At 46.8% G+C, this 19,879-nt stretch overlaps 1 protein-coding gene across 1 annotated transcript; it reads right to left on the minus strand.

Annotated features, from left to right (window-relative positions):
* Positions 1 to 780: 780 nt before the first annotated feature.
* LOC109932065 (GATOR complex protein WDR24-like) lies at positions 781 to 18,494 on the minus strand. Its single transcript, XM_048617340.1, has 6 exons — positions 18,472 to 18,494; positions 13,202 to 13,326; positions 7,794 to 7,898; positions 6,927 to 7,264; positions 4,270 to 4,454; positions 781 to 2,139 (listed from the first exon to the last, which is right to left on the minus strand). Exons 1-6 carry the CDS (start codon positions 18,492 to 18,494, stop codon positions 1,971 to 1,973), a joined length of 945 nt encoding a protein of 314 aa, XP_048473297.1. The 3' UTR covers positions 781 to 1,970.
* Between the last annotated feature and the right edge of the window lie 1,385 nt (positions 18,495 to 19,879).

Below are 19,879 nucleotides of genomic sequence, written 5' to 3' on the forward strand. Positions count from 1 at the left end.
TGCCTTGGAACATTATCACCGTTCCTTTGCTGTCACAGGTTTAAATCCTAGAAATCCCTATTAGCGCTGTGGGTGTATCTACCCTACCTGTGGCTCAAGAAGGCAGATCACCGCCACCAATAAATGTTAGCCTTGTCAGCAATACATACATTGCAAGAATAGAGATTTTTTTTTAAATGTGTTTGGAAGCTGTTAAATCATGGGAGCTGACTATCTCTATCTGTAGCACTAGCCTTCAATATTAATGCCAAGGTACTGTCAGGGGACCAGAGCCCGGGTGTTCTGCTGTTCCTTGATTATCATATGGTGTGGTGTAAATTGATCTGGCTAAAGACTGGCTTCTGGTAATCCTGAGGAACTTTTGGAGGGGTTTGTCATGCATCACCCAAGAGTTGGTCAGTCTCAGGTTCAGAAACTGAACGAAAAGGCTATAGAAATGCAACCTTTCTACCTTTCTTAGTTGTAGGTCATAGAAATGAATCTTAGAATCCCTACAGTACAAAAACAGGCCATTCAGCCCATCGAGTCACACCAACCCTCCAAAGAGCATCCCACACAGACCCAGACCCAGCCCCAGCCCCCTACCCTATCCCCATAACCCTGCATTTCCCATGGCTAACCCACCTAAGCCTGCACATGCCTGGACACTGGGCAATTTAGCACGGCCAGTCCACCTGATCTGCACATCTTTCGACTCTGGGAAGAAACCAGAACACCCGGAGGAAAAACACGCAGGCACAGGGAGAATGTGCAAATCCACAGCTAGTTACCCAAGACTGGAATTGAACCAGGGTCCCTGGTGCTGTGAGGCAGCAGTGCTAACCACTGCACCACTGTGTTGCTCAGATGTCTCCAGGTATGTTGTTACTTTAAGCAGGTGACTGTCGTGTACATGTTTCCCAAGTCTCTCTTGCCATTTACGTGAAGGAGTTCTGTAAATTGGCTTTCAGTCATGTCTGAACAGCTCTGGCCGCTGGCTAAATATGAACACTGGGCAGAGAACTGTCACAGGGCTTCATTCCATCTGACTGTTGGGGACCAGGAGGGAGGGAATTAATTCAAGCTCCTCTCCTTGCCCTTCTCTGTTCTAGCTACTGATAAGCTGCAACTAACAGCTTTCATTATGTGGTTTGAAGCCAATGCCACCACCATCCAAGCTGAGCATTTGGAGTTGTACTTATAGACAGTTGCGTCTTTGAGAAGCAAGGGCACAGAGGTATGAGTTAAGGGAAGGAATTACATCTAATCTGCAACCCCAGTGTCTCCAATCTGCTGTGCTACCCTCCTCCACCTAATTCTGTAAGATATTCTTTCACTGATGTGGGTGTCACTGACTGGGGCAACATATATCCTCCCCCCCCCGCCATCCCTAACTGGCCTGGAGAAGGTGGTGGTGAGCTGCATTCTTGAACTGCTACTGTCCATGTGCTGCAGGTGTACCCACAGTGCAGTTAAGGGAGGGGTTAGATACGCCACCAGGAGACCTAAACATGAGGTGTCCACAGGACTAGCATGCAGCAGGGAGCAGCATGTAATAGGCAGGGCTGCATGATCCTAAAACCAATGCACAGTCACAGCACACGTCCTGGCCCTCCTGTTGTGAATGGTGGTGGACAACCCAAGTGGAGGAAGAGGTTCCACAACTATCCCTGCCCTCAGTCATGGGGCAGACCAGTCTTATTGATGCCATCAGCCCAAAAATCTTTGAAACCTTTACTTCAGCATAAAGGGGGTAGTTTTCTCCGATCTCTGGCTGTCATTGTAGTCCAATCCATTGCTGCTATGTTCCCTTCTGTGGTTAACCTTGAATGAAATGTCTCCTCAACAGACTGAACTTCCCTTTACACCCTCGATTGGAAAGGCCCCTCCTTGCTGTAAGCTGCAGGCACTGCCTGGCCCCCAGTCAATGGAATCCAACTGTGTGATTTCTCCTCTTCCTGGAGGTTGAGAGGAGATGAGCGTGCTATTGGCTACGTGTATTCACAAAGGTGGCCACACCCCGTTGGGCAGTGGGTGTGGAACTGAAACCAATCCATGAGATGCTGGAGGTGTCCTCCATGTGTACAGCCCTGGCACCAAACAAAGAGCCCCTTCACCGCGTGGTGGCACACTGCACATCTACTGCCACCACGCCGACACCTAGCAACAGAAAGCACAGCAAATAAACAGGATATAAATATCTGTACATCTGGATTTGTTCATCTGTACTACACTCCCAGACCTGCCTTTTCCCCCTCTTGTTCTCTCCCTCCAGTGCCACACTCCCTTGGGAGCTGCCTTTTCTCTCCTGTCCAATGTTATTCCAGGATTTTTTGTTTTAGAAAGGAGTGGATTGGGAGAATCTGTTTCTGAGGTTAGAATAGATGGTGAGGAAATGGCAAAAGAATCTGAGCTAAGATAAGGAGAATAATTCTTTGATTCGGCGAGTTTCGATCATTTGAAAGGTACTGGCTGAAAGGTCCGGGGTCCAAAACTCCCAGTACCTTGAGGGCCTGAGGCTGTGCCACATTTACATTTTTGCAGGATTTTGTGAAGTTAGTGGAATAGACAGCTCTGTACCTGGAGAATACGAAGGACTGTGGGAATCCATTACATTTTTTTTACACCAGGGAGGGGTGTGTGTATGTGCATGTGTGTGGGGCATGGGTGGGTGGGTGTGTCTGGGCTGTGTGCATGTGATGGAAGCGAGTGGGTCATAGGGGGACAAGGGAGGCATGTATGTGTGTGAGGGGCAGTGTGGATGTGCATATGTGTTTGTGTGTGTAGGGGTTTAGGTCATGGCGATGTTGTATCTGTAGCTGGGGTAAGGACAAAACAGTGCTGGGATGAAGGGGGTGGGGGCGATGATGTGGGGCTGGGAGAGCGGGGATGTGTGTAATGAACAAAGTCATAGACGTATACAGCACAGAAACAGACCCTTCGGTCCAACTCGTCAATGCCAGCCAGATATCGATATAAATCTAGTCCTATTTGCCAGTATTTGGCCCATATCCCTCTAAACCCTTCGTATTCATCTACCCATCCTGCTGCCTTTTAAATGTTGTAGTTGTACCAGCCTCCACTACTTCCTCTGGCAGCTCATTCCATACACACACCACCCTCTGAGTGAAAAATTGCCCCTTAGGTCCCTTTTAAATCTTGCCCCTCTCACCTTAAACCTATGCCCTCTAGTTTTGGACTCCCTACCCTGGGAAAAGACCTTGCCTATTTACCCTATCCATGCCCCTCATGATTTTATAAACCTCTAATAAGGTCCCCCCCCCCCACTATCACTCCAGGGGAAAATAGCTCTAGCCTATTCAGCCTCTCCCTATAGCTCAAACCCTCCAACCCTGGCAAGGTGAATTATTGTAAGAAATTTCAGTTTTCACACACCCTGATCCTGGGCCTAATCTCCTGCAGTAACTTCCAAAAGGGAATTGTGGAAATTGATTGGGAAATCTGTAGCTGTTAAAGCCTGATGCAGTAACTCAGAATGCCAGTCTGTCTCCAGTGTGTCTGACCAGGAGGCCATCTCAATCATTCTAGCAACCACATGGAAATTCAATACTCACCCCATCCGGCCGTGTGATAAATACATTTTCCTGATCATTGGATGCTGTGGCTGGACTAGAAGCCAGAGCTTCTGGCACAGAGCCAGGGACACTACACACCACACCACAAAGTGTACTAATAACTGAAAGCATTTGCAGCGTAGTGTGTAAGAAGTAAAGCAGTGGGACCAAACGAGTAGCTTTTTGTAACAGAAATTAGGAGCAGGAGCAGGAGTAGGCCATTCAGCCCTTCGAGCTTGCTCCCCTTTCAATACGATCATAGCTGATCATCCAACTCAGTCCCCTGTTCCTGCTTTCGCTCCCCCCTCCCCGCCCCATCCCCTTTGATTCATTTAGCCGTAAGAACTATATCTAACCCGTTTTTGAAAGCCTTCAATATTTTGGCCTCAACTGCTTTGCAGTACAGACTTCCCCAGGGTTACCACTACACACACACAATGGGCCGAATGGCCCTTCTGCATGCTCGACAATTCTATGACTCAGCACCACATTTGTAATCACAAGTACCCTCAGTTAGGGTTACAGCTCGTCAAATGCTTTACCTGAACTACACCAAACTCATCCCCACCTCAGATTGGTACAGACCCCACCCCCCGCGCCATTGCCAACCGAACCACTGTGAGGATGTTGGGCAGTCCCCAACACTGCCATAGACACCCGACGCAGCTGGCAAACCCGCTATCCTGGGTTCACACCAGTGGCACAGTTCACTCACCTCTCGCACATCCAGCCTCGAGTGTTCATTGGCCGTTTGCAGTTGTTGCAGTTCACGTGCAGGGTGGTCGAAGCCTGGTTCAGGCATGTGATGGATCTGCATGTGCTCAGTTTGATCACCTCGTTGGCTACATTCCAAAGTTGGAAGCGTTGGAGGAGGTCAATGTAGGAGGTGTACCAGTGTTCCTGAAGTGTTTCAAAATAACATAAGATATAAATCCCACCGATTTAAGTATCTTCCAACAAGCAAACAAACTCCTTTCTTAAAAAAAAAACCAAACCATCCTAGGAATAGAAGCAGGCCATTCAGCCCCTCAAATCTGTGAACAGTTCGATAAATTCACAGCTTATCTGATTGTGGTCTTGGGTGCCCTTTCCTGTGTGTGTTCCCTGTAACTCTTGACTCCTTTGTCCATCAATCATCTCTCTAACTCAGCCTTGAATGTATTCAATCATTGATTCATTCATGGCCGTTTTAGGCCAGCATTTATTGCCCATCAGATCTGGAGTTATATATAGGCTAGACCAGGTAAGAATGGCAGATTTCCTTCCCAAAGAACATGAGTGAACCGGATAGGTTTTTACAACAATTGACAATGGATTCGTGGTCATCAGCAGAATCTTAATTCCAGCTTTTTATTGAATTGAAATTCTACCATCTGCCATGGCAAGATTCAAACCTGGGTCCTTTCAACATTATCTGGGTCTCTAGATTAAGAATCTAATGGCAATATCACTAGGCCATCTCCTCCCCATAAGCTCCAGCGTGAAAGAGAATTCCAAATACTAACCACCCGCATCTCAGTCTTAAATGGGAGAATCCAGCTTGCGGCCACTGATGTGGGAAGAGTCCACCTTGTTGTGGGGGTGCTAGTCGGATGATATGCCACCACTTGTTCTAGTTTCAGGGAGACATCCTCTCAGGACCTACCCTGTCATCCCACGTCACAACCTTTTATGTTTTAGTAATAAGACATAGGAGTAAAAATAGGCCGTTCAGCCCATCGAGTCTGCGCTGCCATTCAATGAGATCATGGCTGATCTGATAATCCTCAACTCCACTTTCTTGCTGTTTCCATGTAACCATTGATTCCCCCTTACTGTTAAAAAAATCTATCACAACCCTGAATATATTTAAGGACCCAGCCTCAACAGCCGTCTGCAGCAAAGAATTCCACAGATTCACTAACCTCTGAAAAGAAATTCCTCCTCATCTCTGTCTTAAAATATTCAACCCCTTATTCTGAGTTATGTCCTAGACTCTCCCACAAGGGGAAACAATCTCCCCACGTCTACCCTGTCCAGCCCCCTAAGAACTTTGTATCTTTCAATAAGGTCACCTGTCATTCTTTTAAACTCCAATGTGTGTAGGCCCAATCTACTCAACCTGTCCTTAGCTCTGCTCAAAACTGCCCATTAATTCATCAGTTCAGCACACAGGCATTCTTGGGATAATGGGGCAATTATAGATGATAGCTACAAGGATGCAGTGCTAATGGACCTGGTCTATTTGATAGAGGCTTCACCAGCATTCCCAGGGTTAGCAAACAGAAAATCTAGCCAGATTCCAGTTTGGGATCTTCTCCAAGTGATACTAGTTGAGGTTTGAGCCTGTCGACACTCAGGCCACACAAGGAGAGAGGGCATGTTTCCTAACACTTATTCAATTAGCAGGGCCATGGTAAAATAAGCTGTACCCAAACCGCACCCCCCCATAACCTTGAGCTGGTTGACATTGCTGTCTGTGTTCTGATTCGCTCCTCAACCCACTTCTCCGCATTGACAGACATTGCCTCCCTGTTCACCAACATCCTACACAGGGCCATATTCCAAACAAGGCCATGTCCCACACCAAGCCACATCTTCAATCTCTGCAACCTACTCCAGCCCTACAAGCCTCAAGGAACCTTGCATCCATCCAGCTCTGTCCTTTTTGCACAACCTCGACTTCCTTCGTCCCAAAATTAGTTGTAAACCCCTTATAAAGAATATAAGCTTTGGATCTTCTCCCAAACCCCCAAGCTCTCTCTCTAATCCCTTGCATTCTATAAAGATCTTCCTTAAAACAAGGTGTTCAGGGAGGTGTAGATTAGGTGGGTTATAGGGAGATGGGTCTGGGTGGGATTCTCTGAGGGTCGGTGTGGACTTGTTGGGCCAAAGGGCCTGTTTCCACATTGTAGAGATTCTATGAACTATGAACTATGTAACCCTTGCACCAATGCTCCTGGTGGTCTTCATTTCTCCTTCATAGAATCACATCATTTGTGCCTTTTATTTTCTATTCATTTTGTGGGATGTGGGTGTCGCCGGCTGGCCAGTATTTCTTGCCCATCCCTAGTTGCCCTTGAGAAGGTGGTGGTGAGCTGCCTTCTTGAACCGCTGCAGTCCTCCTGCTGTGGGTTGACCCACAATGCTATTAGGGAGGGAATTCCAGCATTTTGACCCAGTGACAGTGAAGGAACGGCGATATATTTCTGAGTCAGAATGGTGAGTGAATTAGAGGGGAACTTGAAGGAGGTGGTGTTCCCATATATCCCTTTACATAGCCGCACATGGGTGGGGTGCTTTCCTCTGCGAAAAGGCAGGTTGTTGTTGTAGGGAGAGATTAACAGAGACAAAACAGTGGAGTCAGTTTGTCCTGATGATGTTTTGCCATACCTGTGTCTGCTCGTCGATTTCCTTTTTGATCCTGTCTCCGAGTACAATGAGGACGGAGATCGCCATCTGCACATCCCCTTGCTCAGCATAGAAGCACATCATGTCCCTCACGACGAGGTTGAAGTAATCAGCGGAAAAGCCGTTTTCAAAGGGCAGCTGTGAGACAGAGACCAGGGAAATGCCCTCGGTCGGCGTCAGTGAGACCAGGTCTGCTTCGTTGCCACTGATGTGGGGCGAGTCTGTCTTGTCCTGGAAGTGATCGAGGGTTGTCGGGTGATCGAGAATTTCATGTCGCAGCGGGAAACCTTCCTGTGGGAGGATGAACTCGGAGTCCTCTCCTGTGGGATGGAGGGGATGATGGAGCAAAATGAGTTAACCTGGAAGGATGCTCTCCTGTCATTAGGGGAAACTGCCTCTGTATCTTGGTACAAAGACCATTAGAATACGATCCCTGCAGTGAGGAAGCAGGCCATTCAGCCCAAGTTCCTACTGACACCCCTCCTTCCCCACCCCAAAACCTTATATTTTCCATGGCTAACCCACCTAAACTGCACATCCCTTTGATGTGTAATTTAGCACGGCCAATCCACCTAAACCACACATCTTTGGACTGTGGGAGGAAATCCACACAGACACAGAGAGAACGTGCAGATTCCACACAGATGCCTGATGCTAGAATTGAACTCAGGGCCCTGGCGCTGTGAGGCAGCAATGTTAACCACTGAGCCACCGTGCCACCCATTTACTTATCAAACTCCTTCAGAATCTGACACAACCCGATGAGCTTGCTGGTCTCTGCTTTGTTTTACAGAGGTTGGATCAACCTTTCCTGATACTCAGCGAGCGTTGGAGCTGACGCTCACTCACCTGGAGCGTTCTCATGGTCGACTATGAAGAAGTCATCTTCATCACCTTCACCGTCACCGAACAGATAGTCTGCTGGGGCATCACTTCCTTCCGTCTCCTCATTCTCTGAATGGAGAGCAAATACTGAGAGACATCAATCAGAACAAAAACCATCCTATTGTAACACCTCAGTACCGGGGCCCCATGTGTGGAGGGACACAAGAGTGTGATCAGGCCACACCACTCTGCGAGATCTCAGAACACAAGAGCTTGAGAGGAGTAAGCCATTTGGCCCCGTGAGCATGTCCCACCATCTGAGTGGATCATGGCTGCTCTTCCCTGCTTGGCCACCCATGACCCTTGACTTCCTTGTCAATGATATTTTTTCTTTTTATTCACCTGTGGGACATGGGTGTTGCTGGGTGGGCCAGCGTTTATTGCCTGCCCCTAGTTGCCCCTTGAGAAGGTGTTGGTAAGCTGCCTTCTTGAACTGCTGTCGTGCATGGTGCTGGAGGTAGACCCACAATGCCCTGAGGGAGGGAATTCTGTGTAAACCCAGTCTTGAATACAGTTAGCAACAGAGCCTCTACTGCCCTGTGGGGAGAGAAAAAACCCACAAGCTAATGACCTTCAGGGGTCACAGAAATCTGATTCCTTATCCCCCACAGAACTGGATTCTTCAAGACTTATTCTTACTAGATTTCTAGCAAGTGAAAGGTTACAAAGGTTGAGGATCCCAAGGTAAATAAAAGGGGCTGAGGATTAATCAGCCCCGATCTATTTGAACAGTGGAGTGAGTCCATTGTGAATGGCCTATTGTCATTCTTACAAACCACTAGATGTGGCATTGCTGTGGAACTCAAGAAGGGAGGCTCTGGAAGCCATCCACATTAACTTCTCCTGCTATCGTAACAATCACAGGCACAGAGGTCTCCTGCTGACCCCCACCAAGGGGAGGTGACGGCCTGGGGGTATTATTGCTGGACTGTTAATCCAGAAACCCAGCTAATGTTCTGGGCCGGGTTCAAATCCTGTCACGGCAGATGGTGGAATTTGACTTCAATAAAAATCTGGAATTGAGAGTCAAATGATGAACATGAATCCATTGCCAATTGTTGGAAAAATGCATCTTGTTCATTAGTGTCCTTTAGTGCAGGAGGCTTCCGTCCTTACCTAAAATAAAAACCAAAAGAACTGCGGATGCTGTGAATCAGGAATCCTTCTGAGGAAGGGTCACTGGACCCGAAATGTTAGCTCTGTTTTTTCCTTCACAAATGCTGTCAGACCTGCTGAGCTTTTCCATCAACTTTGTTTTTGCTCCATCCCTACCTAGTCTACATGTGACTCCAGACCCACAGCAATGTGACTCTCAGCAGCCCTCTGAGCAGTTAGAGTTGGGCAATAAATATTAGTTCAGCCCTCATCCGTGAATGAATTCTATTAGTTTTAAAATAGTGATGGAAAAGGATAGACCGGATCTAAAAGTTAAAGTTCTAAATTGGAGGAAGGCCAATTTTGACGGTATTAGGCAAGAACTTTCAAGTTGATTGGAGGCAGATGTTTGCAGGTAAATTGATGGCTGGAAAATGGGAAACATTCAAAAATGAGATAACGAGAGTCCAAAGACAGTATGTTCCTGTTAGGGCGAAGGGAAGACTGGTAGGTGTAGGGAATGCTGGATGACTAGAGAAATTGAGGTTTTGGTCAAGAAAAAGAAGGAAGCATATGTCAGGTATAAACAGCATGATTGAGTAAATCCCCAGAGGAGTATAAGGGCAGTAGGAGTATACTTCAGAGGGAAATCAGGAGAGCAAAAAGGGGATATGAAATAGCTTTGGCAAATAGGGTTTAGGAGAATCCAAAGGGATTCTCCAAATACATTAAGTAACTAGGGTGAGAATACAGCCCCTTAAAGATCAATAAGGCCATCTATGTGAGCAACCACAGGATATGCAGGGGGGTACTAAACAAGTATTTTGCATCAGTGTTTACTATGGACAAAGATATGGAGGAGAGACAACGTGGTGAAATAAATAGCGACATCTTGAAAAATGTCCATCTTACAGAGGAGGAGATGCTGAATGTCTTAAAATGCATAAAAGGTGAATAAATCCCTGGGACTTGATCAGGTGTACCCTAGAACTCTGTGGGAAGCTCAGGAAGTGATTCCTGGGCCCCTTGCTGAGATATTTGTATCATCAATAGCCACAGGTGAGGTGCTGGAAGAATGGAGGTTGGCAAAAGACCCAGATATCCTAAATTATCTGCTCCCATTTGCCAGTATTTGGCCCGTATCCCTCTAAACCCTTCCTATTCATGTACCCATCCAGATGCCTTTTAAATGTTGTAATTGTACCAGCCTCCACATTTCCTCTGGCAGCTCATTCCTTACACACCACTCTCTGCATGAAAAAGTTGCCCCTTAGGTCCCTTTTAAATCATTCCCCTCTCACTTTTAACCTATGCTGTCTAGCTTTGGACTCCCCTACCCTGGGGAAATGACCTTGATTATTCGCCCCATCCACGCCCCTCATAATTTTATAAACCTCTGTAAGGTCACCACACAGCCTCCAATGCTCCAGGGAAAATAGCCCCAGCCTGTTCAGCCTCTCCCTATAGCTCAAACCCTTCAACCCTGGCAACATCCTTGTAAATCTTTTCTGAACCCTTTCAAGTTTCACAACATCCTTCCTATAGCAGGGAGACCAGAATTGCATGCAGTATTCCAAAAGTGGCCTAACCAATGTCCTGTACAACCTCCCAACGCCTATACTCGTACTGGACTCAAAACATTTGCTCTGTTTCTCTCTCCACAGTACTGCCAGACCTGCTGAGTTTGCTTGTTATAAAACATAGTGCCACCCATTTCACCATTCTAAGAACATCAAGGTGTTTTCACAATGTCTTATCTCTAACAAAGATATGAACAGTAACATAGACTGTTACTACATACAACCAGTTTACATCTCATTCACACGAAGCTTGTTTCCCCAGTGACATGAGAGAGGGATGAATTTCAGGGCATGGACCTTTTGCAATAAACACAGGCTGAGGGAGAAATATTGAGCTCAAAGAATTGTTAAGGCTGAAATATAGTCTTCTTTATTTCTGTAGAATTTAGGAGGAGGAGAGACGTTGTTACGGAGCTGAATTGATTAGATGCAGGGAGGTTTTTCCCCCTGGTTAGGGAGTCTAGAACCACAGGATACAGTCTCAGGATACAGGGTATGCCATTTAGGACTGAGATGAGGAAACATTTCTTCACTCAGAGGGTGGTCAATCTGTGGAATTCCCTACCACAGAAAGCTGGGGCACTGAATATATTCAAGAAAGATTGATAAAAGTTTAGATTTTAAAGGCATCGGGGGAAGGGATGAAGGACAAGTGGGGAATGTGGCATTAAGATAGCAATGATCATTAGTGAATGGGGGAGCAGAGTAAAGTTGCGAAGAATGAAGAGGATCTCATAGAAACCTATAAAACTCTAACAGGGATAAACAGACTAAACACAGGAAAGATGGTCCAGATGACTGGGGAGTCCAGAACTAGGGGTTACAGCCTAAAGATATAGGGTAGGCCATTTAGGACTGAAATGAGGAGAAATGTCTTCATCCAGACAATGTGGAATTCTCTACAATGGAAAGCAGTCAAAGCCAAAATATCGAATGTTTTCAAGAAGGAGTTAGATCTAGTTCTTAGGGCTAAAGGGATCAAAGGGTGTGGGGGGAGAAAGCAGGAACAGGGGACTGAGTTGGATGATCAGCCATGATCATATTGAATGGCGGAACAGGCTGAAAGGGCTGAATGGCCTACTCTTGCCCCTATTTTATGTGTCTGTATGTTTCTATTACCCCATCCACTCCTCCCTTTCACCTGCAATCTCTAGAATCGCCCTCCCTTGATTATTCACCTGCCCCTAGGTCCCCTGTTGACCTTTGGAATAGGTGCAGTGATAGAAGTGGCCACCACCTCCTAGCGGCGCTGGTGAACAATGGAGAGCTGCAAGCCCCCAGCAGTTCCCCCACCCACAGGGTCCTGGTCCTAGCACCACCCTCTCAAATGCTCATTCTGGTAAACCTTCCCAAAAAGGGGTGACACAGGGACCTTGCCAGCTCTGAGCCAGTGGGCAAACACCCACATCATCTTAAAGTCTTGGGGACACCATCTGCACAGCTCGTCCATAAAATCCCTGTGTGTGAAACCAACATTATTCTGTCTGCTCCTTTGGGCTATTTGGGATTAATGTGTCACCAAGAACGAATTAGGTGATTTATCAGGCAAATTAATGTCTTAGGTTTTGCTGTAAAAGCACAGAGAACTCAGCAAAAAAATGTGCCCCCACTCCACTCCATTTGCTTGTTAGAAAGACAGAGATTTTGAAACAAGCAGGAATCGTTGAAATAAAATTTGTTGGTATTCTAAGAGATTTGGGTCTCATTACACACAAATGACAGAAATGTGTAGTTGCAGCAAACAATGCACGATGTTGGCTTTGTTGTGTTTCTTGCAGGGATTTGGAGTGTGAGAGTAAAGAGGTCTTGCTGCAATAAGAGAGGGCTTCAGTAGTCTTCCTCTCCTAAGGGAGGAGATGTTTGGAGGTGCAAAAGAGGGTCTCTTGCTTCATTCCAGGGAGAGCTTTTCCTCTGAGAAGAGAATTGAGCAGAATGGACCTTTTTCTCAGAGGTTAATGAGAGTTGGTCTCATCGCAACATATAATATTCACAGAGATCTTGACAAACCAAGAGCCAACAGCCCTTGGAGAGAGAGTCTAGAACACAAAGCCATCATGGGAGATGGTGGTGTAGTGGTAAAATCGCCATCACTAATAATCCAGAGGCACAGTTAATACACTGGGAACAGAAGTTCAAATCCTACCAAGACAGCTGCTGGAATTTAAATTTAGTTTCTCAAATGTGAAAGTTTGGTTCAGGGATGGTGACCATAAAACCATTATTAAAGGCCAGAAAAGCCCAGTCAGCTTCACTGAGTGCCCTTTATGGAAGAAGATCTGCCATCCTTACCTGGTCTGATATACTCCAGACTCACAGCAATGTAGTTCACTCTTACCTGCCCTCTGAAATGTGGGCCACTCAGTTCAAAGGCAGTTAGGGCTGGCTAACAAATACCAGCCTAGTCAATGAGCTTATAAAAGGACTGATCAGTTAGGCCTGAGAATGAGAGGGAATTTCTTCACCCAGATGATGGCAAAACTTCAGAATTCTCCATCCCAGAAGCTGTCCGACCACGAGCATACTTGAGATGGAAATATTTTTGAACAATGAAGTTGTTGAGCGATATGGGGCCTGGTCAGGAAAGTGGGATTGAGGTGAAAGACTACCCACAGAAGTTGAAGCAGGCCCAAGGGTCAGATAGATGACTCCTCCTGTTACCTGTTAAGTTGCAGCGAACAAAAGATGATAAAAGGATACCTTCGTTTGTCTGCAGCGAGATGACTGTCGAATCCAGAGGGAGACTGTCTTGTCGGTTCTCCATTCGGCTTCGCTCCAGTTTGGCTTCACCTCCCAACGCAGCTGTACTGTCCTTTAATGTAAAGCTGCAGGGTCAGAGCATGTGGGGGGGGGGGGGGGGAAGAGGGGAAGAGAAATCAACAACAGAAGGAATCCTTTACAAACCAAAGCAACGCGCTGCCCGGCAGCTGGTGATAAAACACAGACAGGATCAGTGAAGTGGGAAAGGTGGTGGGAGAATCCTTACATCCAGTGTCCAAATCCTACCCAAGCTGATAGGAGCGAAAGGCCCCTTTCAAAATATCTCAAACATTTCACTCGTTGAATCCCTTGATGAAGGGATCTTACTTGGTCCTCCTGTGCCAAGACTGCATTCCCTCATCCAGAGCGACAATGTAGTTCAGTTGGACATGTCAGCTGAGGGAGGAGTGTTGGCCAAGGGATGTAGACATGGGAGCTCTAATGGCTCTAACCTGAACCACCAGAAAGGCAGGTCTAGGTTGAACATTCCACTTGAAGAACACAGTACTGGCTGGTAACGTGGCACTCCCTCAACACCGCAGGGTCCCAATTATAGATTTGTACAAGAAGTAACGCAGCTAGAACCCATTCGACTGTGTATATCTCTCCCTGCTGTCTAACTGTGTAAGGCGCTGAAAGGGTTAACACTGAGGAGTGCATTAAGCACCACCCACTACAATGATGTGATATACTTGTGGGCAGACCAGCTTACAGTCTCAAAGGAGTGAGACTTCCTCATTGCCTTTATAACAGTGTCCATCATACCATATACCCAGGCTAATGCTCTGGGGACATGGGTTTGAATCTCACTATGACAGCTGCCAAACTTTGAGTCAGTAGGAATCTGGAATTAAAAACTACGCTCATGGAGATCTCAGAATCGATCATTGTAAAAAAAACTCCCATCTGGTTCACTAATGTCCTTTAGGGAAGGGAATCAGCAATGCTCACCTGGTCTGTTGTGACTCCAGACCCACAGCAATTAGATTGACTCTTAATTGTCTTAACAAGCCATTCAAATGTAATTAGGGATAGCAGCAAATGCTGGTCTTGCCACATCCTATGAATTAATTTTTTTTTAAAAATGTAATTGACAACCAGTTGAGAACACTTAAAAATTAATATCTTGTCCGTGACAAGAGATTCTTCCAGTCAGACCAGGAAGTGATGTTCCTCTTCTGTGCTAGACCCAGCAGACCCTGTCATTTCCTTCACATAGTCACAGAGTCATACAACACAGAAACAGACCCTTCGGTCCAACCAGTCCATGCTCACCATAATCCCAAAATCAACTAATCCCACCTGCCTACTCCGGGCCTATATCCCTCCAAACGTTTCCCATTCATGTACCTATCCAAATGTCTTTTAAACATTGTAACTGTACCTACACCCACCAGTTTCTCCAGAAGTTCATTCCACATGCGAACCACCCTCTGTGTAAAAAATTTGCCCCCATGTCATTTTTAAATCTCTCTCCTCTCACCTTAAAAATGTGTCCCCTAGTCTTGAAATCCCCCATTCTAGGGAAAAGACAACTACCACTAACTCCAACTATACCCCTCATTATTTTATAAACTTCTATAAGGTCACCCCTCAACCTCCTAAGCTCCACTGAAAGAAGCCCCAGCCTATCCAGCCTTTCTTTGTAAGTGAAAGAGCATGGTGGTTGTATATAACAAGGTGTAGAGCTGGATGAACACAACAGACCATGCAGCATCAGAGGAGCAAGAAAGCTGACGTTTCGGGTCTGGACCCTTCTTCAGAAATGGGGGAGGGGAAGGAGGCTCTGAAATAAATAGAGAGAGGGGGAGGCGATGGTAGAAGGTGGATAGAGGAGTAGATAGGTGGAGAGAAGATGGACAGGTCAAGGAGGCGGGAATGAAGCCAGTAAAGGTGAGTGTAGGTAGGGAGTTGGGATGGGGGTTGGTCAGTGACGAGGGAGGAGCGGATAGGTGGGAGAAAAGATGGACAGGTCAAGGAGTTGGGGACGAGATGGACTGGTCTTGGGATGAGGTTGGGGGTGGGGAGATTTTGAAGCTTGTGAAGTCCACATTGAGACCATTGGGCTGCAGGGTTCTGAAGCGGAATATGAGGTGCTGTTCCTCCATCCTTCAGGTGGCATCGTTGTGGCACTGGAGGAGGCCCAGGATGGACATTTCATCCAAGGAGTGGGAGGGGGAATTGAAGTGATTCGCGACTGGGAGGTGTTGTCGTTTGTCACGAACCGAGCGTAGGTGTTCCACAAAGCGGTCCTGCACCTCAGCCCTCACACCCCCTCCCTGCAATAACAACAAAGACAGAATATCCCTTGTCCTCACATATCACTCCATTAACCTCCGGATCCAACGCATCATTCTCCGCCACTTCCGCCACCTGCAATCTGACCCCACTACCAAGGATATATGTCCCTCCCCACCCTTATCTGCCTTCCGGAGGGACCACTCTCTCCGTGACTCCCTCATCCGCTCCACACTCCCCAGTAGCCCACCACCCCGGCACCTTTCCCTTCAACCGCAGAAGTGCTACACCTGCTCTTACACCTCCCCCCTCACCCCCATCCCAGACGCCAAGTAAACCTTCCACATTATACAGATGTTCACCTGCACATCTGCTAATGTGGTATATTGTATCCGCTGTTCCCGATATGGCCTCCTCTACATCGAGGAAACCAAGCAGAGGCTTGGAGACTGCTCTGTGGAACACCTACGCTCGGTTCGTGACAAATGACAACACCTCCCAGTCGCGAACCACTTCAACTCCCCCTCCCACTCCTTGGACAACATGTCAATCCTGGGCATCCTCCAGTGCCACAATGATGCTACCCGAAGGTTGCAGGAACAGCACCTCATATTCTGTCTGGGAACCCTGCAGCCCAATGGTATCAATGTGGACTTTACAAGCTTCAAAATCTCCCCAGCCCCAACCGCATCCCAAAACCAGCCCAGCTCGTCCCCGCCTCCTTGACCTGTCCGTCTTTTCTCCCACCTTACTGGCCAACCCCCACCCCCACCTCCTACCTACTAGCCTCATTCCCGCCTCCTTGACCTGTCCGTCTTCCCTCCCACCTACCCGTCCCTCCCTCGTCACTGACCAACCCCCATCCCAACTCCCTACCTACACTCATCTTTACTGGCTCCAACCCCGCCTCCTTGACCTGTCTGTCTCCTCTCCACCTATTTGCTCCTCTATCCACCTTCTACCATCTGCCTCCCCCTCTCTCTATTTATTTCAGAGACCCCTTCCCCTCCCCCATTTTCTGAAGAAGGGTCCAGACCCGAAACGTCAGCTTTCCTGCTCCTCTGATTCTGCTTGGCCTGCTGTGTTCATCCAGCTCCACAACTTGTTATCTCAGAATCTCCAGCATTGGCAGTTCCTATTATCTCTGGTGGTTGTAAACCTTGCCCATCGAATCAGAGTTGCTTTGATGCACACACATTACCAGTCCTACAAAACCTATCACTTCTGTTACTTATCCAGTTCACTTTTGATTTGCTATTGACCTCCCTCCCCATCACCCTTTCCTTCAGGTGCTGCAGTCACTTGTTGTCTATAGACAAATATTTCCTGGAAATATAGTGCACAGTTCAAGAAGGCAGCTCAACACCACCTTCTCAAGGGCAATTAGGGACAGGCAATAAATGCTGGCCAGCCAGCAACGCCAACATCCCACAAGTGAATAAATAAAAAATATGTACCATACAGGGAGTGCGACTGAAGTAAACCTTGGGATGGTGGCATTGCCTTGAGGAGAGTTTGAAGAAACCAGGTCTGAATTCCCTAGGGTTTCAAAGAGTGAGGTATGATCTGGTAAGAAATTTGTAAATTTCATCAAGGCATGACAAGGTGGGTATAGATAGGATATTTCCCCAGGTTGGTGATTCTAGACTTATGGGGCATGATCTTATGAAAAGCGGCAGGCCATTTAAGACTTCGATGAGGAATCTCTTCACTTAAATCAGGGATTCTTTCAAATCTGTGCTCACCATCATTAAGCAAGTTTGAGACAGAAATCGATAGATTTCTGGATACGAACGTTATTAGGGGATATAGAGATAGTGAGATGATGCAGGAAAGTGGCACTGAGGCAGAGTTTCTTTAAGGGATGTGAGTGTCAGTGACAAAGGCTGGCATGTATTACCCATTTCTAAATGCCCCTGAACTGAGTGGCTCGCTTGGCCATTTCAGAGGGCAGTTAAGAGTCACCCACATTGCTGTGGGTCTGAAGTCATATCGAGGCCAGACCAGGTAAGGATGGCAGATTTCCTTCTCTAAAGGATATTTTTATAGCAATGATAGTCTCACGATCACTGAGACTAGATTTCAATTCTGGATTAATTGACGTGAAGCTAACTTCAAATTACAGATTTAAAGGTCAACCTCCTGAGATCAACCATGATCTAATTCAGTGGCAGAGCGAGTTCAATGGGCTAAATGGCCTACTTCAGCTCCAATATTCCCACATTCCTCATGTCACCATCCTGGTCCAGATGGGAGGTTCCTCCCATCAGCTGCTGTGCCAAGTGGAACACATCTGGGCTGTTTTATTCCTCAGGACCTGAACCTACAGAATGAGATCATGGCAGACAGGGACAGTAATTCCCTAACCCTAACCCTTACCCTCCCTCATCTGAGTTTCCATGGAAACACTGGGGAGAAACAGTACTTTCCCCACCCCATTTACGGTAAAAAAAATCAGCTGTTTAGATTCTGGTGAGTACTGGTTATTACTTGGGCTTAAGCCTACCCCTCCTCAAGACAGAAGAATCAGAGATAGCAAATTATTCCGATGAACCTGGCATTTATAAAGCACCTTTTGTGACCTCAGCACTGCCAAAAGCCCTGTACAGCCAATGAAGTACCTTTGAAGTATTGTTGATATAATGTAGGAAAAGGAGCTGTTGATTTGCTTGTAGAAAGCTCCCACAAGACTGTAACACGATAAACAGCCTGACCATTTGCTTTAGCGATGTTGTTGTGGGATAAATATTTGGCTGGAGACCAGGGAGAACACACTGGCTGTTTGAACTTTGTGAGGGCTCTGAAGCAGATTCTTGCCAAAGGGGTTATCCAACAGACTGATCCACACCTCGGGTTACAAAAACAGAAGTTGCTGGAAAAGCTCAGCAGGTCTGGCAGCGTCTGTGAAGAAAAAAATCAGAGTTAACGTTTCAGGTCTGGTGACCCTTCCTCAGAGCCCTCGAGTTACTTACCCGAGGACTAGCAAATAACGCATGACTCATGGCTATTCCTCAGTGAAAACACCAATATCGATAAGGCAGACAAACTAGTGGCTGAATAATTCTGTTCTGAAGAAGGGTCGCTGGATCCGAAACGTTAATTCTGCTTTCTCTTCACAGATGCTGCCAGACCTGCTGAGTTTTTCCTACAATTTCTGTTTTTGTCAGCATTTGAATAATCCTCAATTCACCAACATGGGAAACGCCTTGTCATCACGAACCAAGGGAATAATGACAAGATTCAATAAAAAGCAAAATACTGAGGATGCTGGAAATCTGAAACAAACATGCAGAAACTCAACAGGTCTAGCAGCATCTGTGGAGCGAGGAACAGAGTTAACTCTTCCTCAGTTCTGAAGAAGAGCTACACCAGACTGGAAATGTTAACTCGGTTTCTGTCTTCACAGATGCTGCCATTTCCCCTCATCCCTGTTCTGAAAGGTTGGCCCCCATTTTAAAATAGTCACCCTAGGTTCCAAACTGCTGAGATATCATCATCTCTATGTCCACTTGGTACAGCATCTTGTAAATTCAACTAGATCTCCTACCAATCTCTAAACTCGAGTGAGTATACATACGAATATAAGGAACAGGAGCAGGAGTAGGATACCTGGCCTGTTGAGCTTGCTCTGCCATTCAATAAGATCATGGCTGACCTTTTTCACGGACTCAGTCCACTTACCCACCCGCTCAGCTTAACCCTTAATTCCATTACTGTTCAAAAACCCTTTGCCTTAAAAACATTCAATTGCTTCATTAGGCAGGCAGTTCCATAGAATCACAACCCTTTGGGTGAAGAAGTTCCTCCTCAGCTCAGTCGTAAATCTGCTCCCCCCCGACCTTACTTTGAGGCTATGGGAATGAATAAATGGGATTTGGGCATCGCTGGCTAAGCAGCATTTATTGCCCAGAGAGCAATTAAGAGTCAACCAAATTGCTGTGGGTCTGGAGTCACATGTAGGCCAGACCAGGTAAGGATGGCAGTTTCCTTCCCTAAAGGGCATCAGGGAACCAAATGGGTTTTTCTTGACATTCAGCAATGGTTTCAAGGTTATCGTTAGATTATCAATTTCAGATATTCATTGAATTTAAATTCCACCATTTGCCACAGCAGGATTCAAACCGGGGTCCCCAAAACATTCCCTGGGTCTCTGCAGTCCAGCAATAATACCGCTGGGCCATCACATCCCCATTATAGATAGATTCCCACTGTCCCTACCAACTATGTAGCAAATCTAATGAACCTCTTCTGAACTGCCTCCATTGTCGTCTACGACAAAGGTCATGCCAGAGGGCTGTACTGCCCCCTTCAGGCACACTGTACCTGCTGAGGTGGGGGGGGGTGTTAATGGAGAGGGCACTGTACCTGCTGAGGGGGGGG

Source organism: Rhincodon typus, chromosome 37 (assembly GCF_021869965.1).
Source record: "Rhincodon typus isolate 14 chromosome 37, sRhiTyp1.1, whole genome shotgun sequence".
In the NCBI taxonomy this organism is placed as follows: Eukaryota; Metazoa; Chordata; class Chondrichthyes; order Orectolobiformes; family Rhincodontidae; genus Rhincodon; species Rhincodon typus.